General features: G+C 38.8%; 1 protein-coding gene across 1 annotated transcript in view; it reads right to left on the bottom strand.

Annotated features, from left to right (window-relative positions):
- cacna2d2a (calcium channel, voltage-dependent, alpha 2/delta subunit 2a) overlaps positions 1 to 12,301 on the bottom strand; it is a 379,664-nt gene that overhangs the window by 137,803 nt on the left and 229,560 nt on the right. Inside the window, exons 6-7 of the mRNA XM_062996697.1 lie at positions 10,140 to 10,155; positions 845 to 983 (exon numbers count right to left, since the gene is read on the bottom strand). Of these exons, the coding sequence (XP_062852767.1) occupies positions 845 to 983; positions 10,140 to 10,155 (155 nt within the window). The remainder of the gene's footprint in view (positions 1 to 844; positions 984 to 10,139; positions 10,156 to 12,301) is intronic.

Genomic DNA, 12,301 nt, shown 5'->3' with positions numbered 1-12,301 from the left:
TGTGGATGGTAAGTTTATCTTAATTATTTTGGTATCCGAAAATAAACACCCCATGCCTAAACACAACTGGTGTTTTGCAGCTAAATTGCCCTCCGACTATAATTATGTAAAAGCTATTATGGAACTGAAAAGAATAATGTAAGCATGTAAGCCAAGACCTGCAGTTTTTTCAAAGAACTTTGTGTGCCTTCTCGTCATCAGTACATGACCTCAAGTGCGCTTGAGTTAACTGCCACACATTTTTAAAGACACTTTAAATACACTGTTATAGTTGAAGACTCCAAACTAATAAATATGGTTTTATTTATTTTATTTTATTCATGCATTTTCTCCCAATTTAGCGTAGTCAATTTGTCTTCCGCTGCTGTTCACACCTCCTTCGACCCACGCACAGTCCTTTGCGGAACCCTTTTTCACCTATGCACTCTGCACAGACGCCTCTCTATCTGCCAATCAAGCTCCTTATACAGGGTTTGAAGACCCCACCCACATAGTCCGGTCGTCCTACCCTAGCAGAACCATGTCTGCTGCAGGCACTGCAAATTATGCCCGCTAGATGACACCCAGCCGACCAATGGCAACGCCGAGTTTCGAACCGAGGAGTTCAGAATCTCGGCGCTGGTGTGCTAGCGGAATATCCCGCTGCACCACCTGGGCGCCATAGCTATGGTTTTAAATATGTCCAACATACTCATGGTTAGATGTCCACAAACTTTTGAAATATAGTGCACAAACCTATATACATTCTTTAGACTTTTAGGCCAAAGTAATAATAACTCACAAAGTGTATTTATATTGAGAGTGTGTGTGCGTGTTATTCTGTAAAAGCAGGTTTATCACTCACAGCCCTTGAAGATGTCAGTAGGAATCTGCACAGCTGTATGAGAGTAGTTGACTTTGTTTTTAAAGTTAGGGTCATCCACAAAATCCAGAGGAATGGACTTTGGTGTGTCCTTGTCATTCTCCATATCTGTGTCGTCAGGCTGCAACACACACAGACCAACTCATTAATGCCAACAAACCCAGTTCAATAAAGCATTAATTACGTACACATAGTGATAACCCTTACATTCAAATGTTTTATCCTTTAGCCCACAGCCTCTTTATGTTCTCTATCCAATCACACTTCTAATGCATCACATCGGCACAAATCAGCACAAAAGTGGGCAATAATCGCCTAAAATCAATTAATGTGTGAAATGGCTATAACGCTCATATTGAACTCCTGAATGTCATTAACCCTGTCAGTAATAAACTGCAAAGTCATCGCAACAACAGTGCTCTGCTCCACTCTTTCAAGCAGCCAAAGATATAATTAATTAGCATTTTAATTCATTTGTGGTTTCAAATGCGCCCACAAAAGCTCACTTCTCAAGTAACTTCAATAACAGAAAATGTTGAGGCTGCATAAAACTGGTCAAATAATTACATTTTTTTTTCTGAATATTTTTGATAAATGCCACAATCGTATTGCATTATAAGCAACCTGGATTAAGTGCTTTGCATATTCTTTAGTGCATTATAAAAAAGAAACAAGACATTACTGTTAATGTGTATACAATTAATTTCTTTGAATATTATATAGCTAAGTTTGTGCTGTAACAGAATGCAAGTATACTCCAAGGCAAGTCAACCTCTAAATTGCTAAAAAATGGTTTTTAAAAAGTGACCTAATTGCATTTGTTGTTGTTAAAGGTGACACGGATGCTTATAAAGTTTAGGGACAGGGCATTTACTTCTTTTACATGACTGATATAGATGTTGCAAAACCAAATGTCTTTTATTTATTAAATAAAAATAATCATTGTGTTTCATTTAATTGACTTTCATTTCATTCCAGACAGTATGAACCCAAGGTATTTTATATTTTGTTTGGTCAACTTCATTTTATTTGTTAATACACATAATTTCCTTTATTTTAGGCCTGCAACACATTCCAGTTTGGACAGGGCAATTAAGGGCTAGTAAAGAGAAAACAGTAAAGGAAAAAAAAGTGATTTCAAACAGGTGATTGAAATCATGATTCGGTATGAAAAACTGTATCCACAAAAGGCATCTGCATTTTCCATACTGTCCCAACTCTTTCTGATTTGGGGTTGTACTTGACTGGTAAAACCCCATTGTTGCTAGCCAGGTACATTAAGACAACAATTTAACCTAAAGTGTTTTGTTTTGCTACTTAGTTCTAGCATTGCTCCCCAAAATGTGCAAATGTATTACACATTAAAGGAAGTAGAATCATACTAATGCGAAACAGAACACAAAGTACCATACACACTGTACTGAACTCTTTACCATTAATGTGATATTTTGCGCTTCTGTAATAAGCTGAAATGTTTGAAAAGCAATCTGCTAAAGTTCTTTTATTCATCGAGATCCGAGGTCTTCACATGAACTTACACACACACATTCAGATGAGCCAGTACATTAGGACCACTTGCTTACTTCCCTAGGCCACTGTCAGTGGGTACTCACCACAGCTGCCTGTGGTGAATCTAGTCATCTAGCCATAACAATGTGGCCCTTATTATAGTCACTCAGGCCTTCATGCTGGCCACATTCAACGTGTAATACTAGTTACTACCATCAGACCAACATTTAATATGTAATAAACAACTGTTGCAACATTGGCATTGCCATTCACATTTTTACTCTAACGTTTGGGCTTAAATATACAATGACATACTACTACAGGGGGATAACACTGTCGCCTCACAACAAGAAGATCCTGGTGTATTGCTTGGCTGGGGAATAGGAGCAGACGCTGCAGAGATGTTTTATACATGATTACTGACAGAAGACAAGACAGAACAGAACAGGGACAATGCAAATGACTAATACAGAATGATACACAAGAACAAGGGGTAAAAAAGACAAGACATATATAGTGTATCACCAAAGGGAGTACACCCCTCACATTTCTGCAGATATTTAAGTATATCTTTTCATGGGACAACACTGACAAAATGACACTTTGACACAATGAAAAGTAGTCTGTGTGCAGCTTATATAACAGTGTAAATTTATTCTTCCCTCAAAATAACTCAATATACAGCCATTAATGTCTAAACCACCGGCAACAAAAGTGAGTACACCCCTAAGAGACTACACCCCTAAATGTCCAAATTGAGCACTGCTTGTCATTTTCCCTCCAAAATATCATGTGACTCGTTAGTGTTACTAGGTCTCAGGTGTGCATAGGAAGCAGGTGTGTTCAATTTAGTAGTACAGCTCTCACACTCTCTCATACTGGTCACTGAAAGTTCCAACATGGCACCTCATGGCAAAGAACTCTCTGAGGATCTTAAAAGACGAATTGTTGCGCTACATGAAGATGGCCAAGGCTACAAGAAGATTGCCAACACCCTGAAACTGAGCTGCAGCACAGTGGCCAAGATCATCCAGCATTTTAAAAGAGCAGGGTCCACTCAGAACAGACCTCGCGTTGGTCGTCCAAAGAAGCTGAGTGCACGTGCTCAGCGTCACATCCAACTGCTGTCTTTGAAAGATAGGCGCAGGAGTGCTGTCAGCATTGCTGCAGAGATTGAAAAGGTGGGGGGTCAGCCTGTCAGTGCTCAGACCATACGCCGCACACTACATCAAATTGGTCTGCATGGCTGTCACCCCAGAAGGAAGCCTCTTCTGAAGTCTCTACACAAGAAAGCCCGCAAACAGTTTGCTGAAGACATGTCAACAAAGGACATGGATTACTGGAACCATGTCCTATGGTCTGATGAGACCAAGATTCATTTGTTTGGTTTGGATGGTCTCAAGCATGTGTGGCGGCAATCAGGTGAGGAGTACAAAGATAAGTGTGTCATGCCTACAGTCAAGCATGGTGGTGGGAATGCCATGGTCTGGGGCTGCATGAGTGCAGCAGGTGTTGTGGAGTTACATTTCATTGAGGGACACATGAACTCCAATATGTACTGTGAAATACTGAAGCAGAGCATGATCCCCTCCCTCTGGAAACTGGGTCGCAGGGCAGTGTTCCAGCATGATAATGACCCCAAACACACCTCTAAGACGACCACTGCTTTATTGAAGAGGCTGAGGGTAAAGGTGATGGACTGGCCAAGCATGTCTCCAGATCTAAACCCAATAGAACATCTTTGGGGCATCCTCAAGCGGAAGGTGGAGGAGCGCAAAGTCTCGAATATCCGCCAGCTCCGTGATGTCGTCATGGAGGAGTGGAAAAGCATTCCAGTGGCAACCTGTGAAGCTCTGGTAAACTCCATGCCCAGGAGAGTTAAGGCAGTTCTGGGAAATAATGGTGGCCACACAAAATATTGACACTTCAGGAACTTTCACTAAGGGGTGTACTCACTTTTGTTGCCGGTGGTTTAGACATTAATGGCTGTATATTGAGTTATTTTGAGGGAAGAATAAATTAAATTAAAGAATAAAAAACAAACAGAAAAACACCATGTGCTGTACATACTGGGTTCGATTCTCAGGTGGCGTGGTCCAGGTCCTTTCCATGCCCTTTTTTACGCAAACCTCCTATTTTTATCTGAGCTTGGGACCAGCACTGAGAACGCACTGACAAGTGCACCTGCCAATAACTAGGCTTATATTTTTGTTAAAAAATCTAAAACAATTAAGTGTGATAAATATACAATCACAGAAAGAAAAAAAAAATCAGTTACTTTCAGTTACTTTAAATTAAACCTTGACAAGCAATTGCAAAAAAGATGGTTAATATTTTTTTCACCATATATATTTGACCAATAAATAACATCCTTTCGCAAGTGCATTTTCAGGCCTGCCATATTCATCATTGTATAGGAATGAATGAATGTAATCTGTTCTTTTTGACTGTATTTAGAAATGTCACTTGTTTCTGACTGCATCGTCTGTCACCTCATCCAGTGACCCGCTTATATAAATTGTTTTTCACATATTGGCGCAGATGTTACTTATAAAGCTTGTTTTCATATATTTGCGCAGTGAAGTGCGATAGGGGCAAATGGCCACGTCATTACATTGTAAATCAAGGATGCGTCTGCGTCTGCGTCGGTGGGGTGAGGGCGTCTGGCCAGAGCCTCTATCCCGCTTGCATATACACTCAAAGTTTTGGTATAAAAGAAAGAGGCACCCCTCAGCTTGGTTGAAGTTCACTTGTGGAGCAGACATGCTGCACAGGATTTTTCCTGATTAGTTGAGCTCCTGCCAAGACTTTACAGAGGTGCCAAGAGGTGGCAGGATGATGATTTAAAAACTTTTTGCTATACACTGCCTTGTTCAGTATTATTATGGTCATTTTTGTGCTGAATAGTCATTAACAGTATTGTGCTGGATGCATTGTCCAGAATTATTTTGGTCATTTATGTGCTGAATAGTAAGTTATAGTATTTTGCTTACTATTGCTTGTTTGTTAATAAATTATATTCATAGCAAACCTTAATTCTCAGTCTCATTATTGATTGCTGAAAGCTACTGTCCTGCTTTAAGGTTGTTTTCAGATAACTAATAACATTGTTAGATATTTGCATAATTCAAAGTATAACAATCATGTACCGTTTTGTTTTCTGGTTTAGTTCCTGTTTTATTTGGACCAAGCAAATACCGTTTAGGGTTAATACAATGAAATACTTATAAATAGTTTTAATTTATAAAATGCAATTCCAGACAAATGAAGACTTTATGAGAATCAATGGGCACCTTGCAAAAAAGGCTTAAATAAATTCATTCATTTATAATCAGTAACTGCTTCATTCTAATAAGAGTCACAGAGGATCAAATCATTGAAGGTCATCACAACCTCGACCACTAACTTACTCAATCCCTTACTTACACCTTTGGACAATAGAGTATACACACCTCCATACTCCCAGAGGGAACAAAATACCACAGATTAATAGAGAGGGATGAGTTAATTGAGTTTGACGTGATAAGAACTGTTTATTTTTTTCTGAAAATCAAATGCAAATCTGCTGCCCAGTGTGAGAATTGATTTATGGCCTGCCTTTAATTGTCTATTAAAATGCAATTACAAGCTGCTGTTGAGATGAAGGGAGAGACGGCTTTGTTGATATCTCCCTGAATGTCAATGTGACAAACACACACAGACGCAGCACACATACATACACATACATATCCACAAACAGCAGGAGACATGCTATTCCTTTCAGCAATATACTGTATGTTTGCTATTATAAATCTCTCTGCTTTGAATCATATCACTTTAGTTATTATTGATTCATATTTAATTTTAGCATTTTAGCCCTAGTTTTCTCTCTGGTCATTTTTGATCATGCACCCCCTCTAACATGCATGCATTTCACCTGCAAGAGGGGGGGTCTCACCAAGAGACATATCATCAGAGGTGGAAACTAACCAATTACATTTACCCGCGTTACTGTAATTGAGTAGTTTTTTTGTGTACTTGTACTTTTTAAAGTAGATTTTCCAACCAGTAATTTTACTTTTACTTAAGTATGTTTTGTATTAAGAATTGTAATTCGCTACATTTTATATAACATCCGTTACTGAGGAAAAAAAAAGAAAACAATAAAAAACTCGACATCAAACCTGCGCAAACATGTAGAGCAGTGGTGGCTAAACTGTTAGGCTGTTTGATTCGGCATAAACAACTCTATGAATCGGTTCATTGGGTGAAGAGTTTCAGATGTATAAACCAATCAGAGCTTCCGAATTCACATTCTGGGCGGAATTTCAATCCCTTTCTTCATTGGTTGCTGTATAAATGACAGTTTAGTGAACGAATCACCAATTTAAGCTTTGTACCGGGAAAGCTGAGAGAATAAATGATCTACAATGGTTTTTATTAGTTAGGTGGATAAAACAGTTGGGTATGGATTTATATATTCTGGAAACATACAAGATGGTCTTATATGAAGTGGATTATATCCCTAATGGAACAACACACGGATATAGATCAGGTAAGCAGATAAGTGGTTATGATTTTCTGCTGCTGCTGGGTCGCGGTTCTGCTGTTTACGGTACGCTTTCATTTTGCAATGATAGCAAAGCATTATCAAATATTGTGATTTTTTATGTTCATTTATTTGAAGTAAAACGGAGCATGTGATTGTGAGATTCTGCTGGTTTGTTTTTGATTTTGATCATGTTCCATTTTTTATAAGTGCAACCCTAACCGCCTACCTTAGTTAGCGTCAAGTCCAACAAGCTATAAAATAATGCTAATGTTAAACAGCGATTTATTGCAGATAAACAGAAATAATGCTGTTTTGAATTGATAAGAGCAGTTGCAGTCTGTTAGGTGTGTAGAGGTTAAATCCACACATGAACTGCTAATATGCTGCATGGCTGGTGAGCTGTGTGTAGTCTGCTGTATCATTCATCTATCAACTTCTGTTGGAAAATTATGTTCCTCCTTCTGTTTAAAAAGTAACTCAGTAACGTTTACTCTTAACTCAGTAACGAGTACATTTAAAATGAGTTACTTTTTACTTTTTACTTGAGTAGATTTTTAGACTAGTAATTTTACTTGTACTTAAGTAAAAAATCATCAAAGTAATAGTACTTTTACAATATTTTAGTACTCTTTCCACCTCTGCATATCATGTATGGAGAGACACCCTATGATTTCCCCAACCCTTGTCCAGTCACTTGTCACTTAATAAATAACTGGATGCCAGGCCAGGTTGAGGTCTGTGGTGGGCTGGAGCATTAGATAGCTGTGTCATCTAAATGCCTTTACATTTAACATTCATATGTATTTAACATCTTCATCCAAGTCATAACATTAGAAATAGACATTCTTTTTAAACTAATAACATAAACATTTGTTTTTGTCATATTTTTATTGAGAACAATAAATGTCAGAACACTGATTTGCTGTGACTCATCAGACCAGGCCACCTTCTTCCTTTGCTCCGTGGTCGAGTTCTGATGCTCACATGCCCATTGTTGGCGCTTTCGGCAGTGGCACCCTGACTGGTCTGCGTCTATGCAGCCCCATAACCAACAAACTGCAATGCACTGTGTATTCTGACACCTTTCTATCAGAACTAGCATTTACTTTCTCAGCAATTTGAGCTACAGTAGCTCGTCTGTTGGATCGGACCACACGGGTCAGGCTTCGCTCCCCACGAGTATCAATGAGCCTTGGCCGCCCATGACCCTGTTGGTGGTTTACCATTGTTTCTTCCTTGGACCACTTTTGATAGATACTGACCACTGTTTTAGAGATGCTCTGACCCAGTCGTCTAGCCATCACAATTTGGCTCTTGTCAAACTCGCTCAAATTCTTACGCTTGCCCATTTTTCCTGCTTCTAACACATCAACTTTGAGGATAAAATGTTCACTTGCTGCCTAATATATCCCACCCACTAACAGGTGCCGTGATGAAGAGATAATTATTGTTATTCACTTCACCTGTCAGTGGTCATAATGTTATGCCTTCTCTGTGTGTATATATATATATATATATATATATATATATATATATATATATATATATATACAGTATATATGTATCCTTTCCATTTTGTTTTGTTTTTTTGCTTAATGCATTAATACAGTTTGTGCTCATTAGATGTATTTAACAAAGCTGAACACAGAAAAAGAAATGCAGGGAACCTTCCTTAGTCTATTTTCTGTGTATGCCTCTAGGGAAGGAAGGTTACAAAATATCTGAAACATTCAGCATTTTAGAGACTATGCTAACTTCTAAAGATGCTGAGATTTTGGTGCATGCTTTTATTGCATCTAGGTTAGACCACTGCATCCTTAAACTCTATGATCTCTACATTATATCCAAAACTCTGTAGTCTGCAACTCTGTCTTACTATTCACTAAAAAGTCTACACATATCACTCCCATCCTTCATCAGTTACATTTACAGCTTCTAGTTACAGATCGCATCCATTAATAAATCCTGCTGTTAACTTTTAACTTACCTCTGAACATTGTTACATCCTTATGCCCCACCGCACAGTCTAAGGTTCTTTGATTCTGGTCTGTTAGTTGTTCCTAAGTATAGGCTTTCCACAGTGGGTGACAGGTCTTTTAGTGTTGCTGCCCCCACTCTCTGGAATTCACTGCCTAATCTGTTCTCTCCTCTTCATCTCTGTACACTCAGAAAAATCTACCTGGTCCATGAATACTCTCAGAAAAAGTTGGGACAGCATGGAAAATGCAGATAATAATAAAAAAAAAAAACAGAGTTTCTTACATTTACTTTGACTTATTTGATTGCAGACAGGATGAACCTGAGATATTTCATGTTTTATCTGCTCAACTTTATTTAATTTATTAATAAACATCCATTCCTGCATTTCAGACCTGAAACACATTCCAAAAAAAGTTGGGACAGTAAAGCATTTACCACTTTGTAATGTTGCCATTCCTTTTCATCACACTTAAAAGATATTTTGGCACCGAGGATACCAAGTGATTTAGTGTTTCAGGTTTTATTTTGTCTCGTTCTTCCTGCAAACACATCTTAAGATGTGCAACAGTACGGGGTCGTCGTTGTCGCATTTTTCGTTTCAAAATTCTCCACACGTTCTCTATTGGGGACAGGCAGGCAGGCCAGTCCAGTACCCGTACCCTCTTTTTCCACAGTCATGCCTTTGTAATGTGTGCAGCATGTGGTTTTGCATTGTCTTGTTGAACAATCTCTGGAAAAGATGACGTCTTGAAGGCAGCATATGTTGTTCTGAGATCTCAACGTACTTTTCTGCATTAATGCTGCCATCACAGAAGTGTAAATGACCTTTGACAAGGGCGCTGACACAGCCCCATACCATGACAGACCCTGGCTTTTGGACTTGTTGCTGATAACAGTCTGGATGGTCCTCTTTATCTTTGGTCCGGAACACACAGCGTCAATTTTTTCCAAAAAAGACCTGGAATGCTGATTCATCTGACCACAATACACATTTCCATTGTGTGATGGTCCATCCTAGATGCCTCCGAACCCAGAGAAGTTGACACCGCTTCTGGACATGGTTAACATAAGGCTTCTTTTTTGCACAGTAAAGTTTTAAGTGGCATTTATGCATGTAACTCTGTATTGTAGTGCTTGACAAAGGTTTGCCAAAGTAATCCCTTACCCATGTGGTTATATCAGCTACTGTTATTGGTGGTTCTTGATGCTGTGTCTGATCCACTCACACCAGCACAACACACACTAACACACCACCACCATGTCAGTGTCACTGCTGTGCTGAGAATGATCCACTTTGAGTATACACTCAAAGTTTTGGTATAAAAGTAAGAAGCGCCCCTTAGCTTGGTTGAAGTTCACCTGTGGAGCAGACATGCGGCACAGGATTTTTCCTGATCAGTTGAGCTCCTGCCAAGACTGTACAGGCTTCCCAGTCTAAGAGATGGCAGGATGATGAGGGATCGAACATCACGGGCGTTCAGCTTAAGCTTGCGCCCTTGGCCTTTACACACTGAAATTCCTCCCAATTTCTTGAATGGTTTAATGATATTATGCATTGTAGAGGGAGAAATATGCAAATCCCTTCTAATGTTTCTTTGAGGTACATTGTTTTTAAACATTTCAATCATTTTCTCGCACATTTGTTGACAAACTGGAGATCCTCTGATCATCTTTGCTCATCAAAGACTCAGCCTTTCCTGGATGCTGCTTTTGTACCGAACCATGATAACAATCACCTGTTGACATCACCTGTTTGGAATCACATCATTATTTAGTTTTTTCACCTCAATACTAGCCCTAAATTGCACCCGTCCCAAATTTTTTTGGAATGTGTTGCAGGCCTGAAATGCAGGAATGGAGGTATATTAACAAATGAAATGACGTTGATCAGATAAAACATGAAATATCTCGGATAGGCACTAATTGAACATTTCTTTTTTTTTTTTTTTATACAGAAGAATTTTGCGGCCCAATTTAACTTTGAGTTCTGCCTTAAGGAGGCATATACTGGCTTATTTAAAATTTTGAGAAGAGTTTATTCCCTTCACTAATAAGTCTTTGTTCTCAATAATAGTAAAAGTCTAGACTACAAGTCATTAAATAAAAGGGATGAAATAGTTTGTATTACCTGAACCACTGAATAATTAATCAATGTATATAATAAAGATATAAAAAGTACAACTGTTTAGGCAAGTTTGTCTATTATTAACACGTGCATGAAGATTTATTTTTTAATAATTCACGTTATTACTGTGCAGAAATCCAGACAAAGGGTTCATATTTCTTTTTTAAATGCAATAACACAAACTTTCTTCACCTGCATTTCAAAGTTACTCAGACTGAACGTCTGCGCTAGACTGTTTCGGCAATCTGAATCCACTTAGCTGCACTATCAACTCGGCCTTTTCTGCTCACTCAGCTACAAATCCCTCCAATCAATAGCACTGAGTGACATTATATCCGGCTGAATCGACAGCAGCTCATGCTAGCCTGAGCTCTAAGATGCTATGCTGTCCATCATCTGGGTGTTGTCCATCATCCGGATGTTTACGCTAATTTAAACAGCTGTTATCAGACTTAATTAGTAAGTAAACAATACATAAACACTCCACTGCTATGAATAATAGTGCAAATTTGCAGTAATTTTTCTTGTAGAGCACAAAATTTGGCTCTGGCTGTTGGCATCGACGCTGCATAAGTTTGCTGCCCTTTTACTAACAATGAAGCTGATGTCCTCTGGCTTGGAAATGTTCTCTGTCCACGAGAGGCCCGGCTGAGTGTCCTTTATTTGTTTATTTTTCAGCCGGATTGTCATTCCGTCGAGAGCATTCACCCCTCTCCCCCTTTTATAGTGGAGCCCAATCATAATTAACCAAGGCAGCTTCTAATTAGGAGCTAAAAATCCACCCAGGAAAGACTGATTGGTTCATTTTCTCCAGCCATACACCACCTGTTTTGCTCGATTCATTACCCCATTCGTTAATTTTATCTCCTCGTTTTCAAGGTTTAATTAAAGGTTACGGGGGCCAAGAATGACATTTTGAAGACTCTTTCAGTCTGGTCTTTATCTTTCAGTGCTGTACCCTAATCACCAGCATCACTTCTGTACTCCTGCCAGGTCTGTTAAAGGTGTGAGAGGCTACAGGATTTGGAATAAAGGCTTTTTGTAAAAAGAATTACACATTTATTGACATTTATTTTATTTGCCCACTTGAACTTGGAGGAAATATACGTGTTTGCATATTCTTTAATGTTTTTAAAGTGAATAAAGTGCCCAGAAATAACTGCAGCTGAGGTTTACACCCCAACTGTGGAATTATGAGAAACCCAAACTACCTGCTACTCTACTAAAGAACAAAACCAAGGTCCTCCGGACCCATGTTGCTCTATTAACAGTCTATAGTTAATAAAAAACTCAA

This window comes from Trichomycterus rosablanca, chromosome 6 (assembly GCF_030014385.1).
Source record: "Trichomycterus rosablanca isolate fTriRos1 chromosome 6, fTriRos1.hap1, whole genome shotgun sequence".
Classification (NCBI taxonomy): domain Eukaryota; kingdom Metazoa; phylum Chordata; class Actinopteri; order Siluriformes; family Trichomycteridae; genus Trichomycterus; species Trichomycterus rosablanca.
This window is presented reverse-complemented; position numbering and strand designations above follow the sequence as displayed.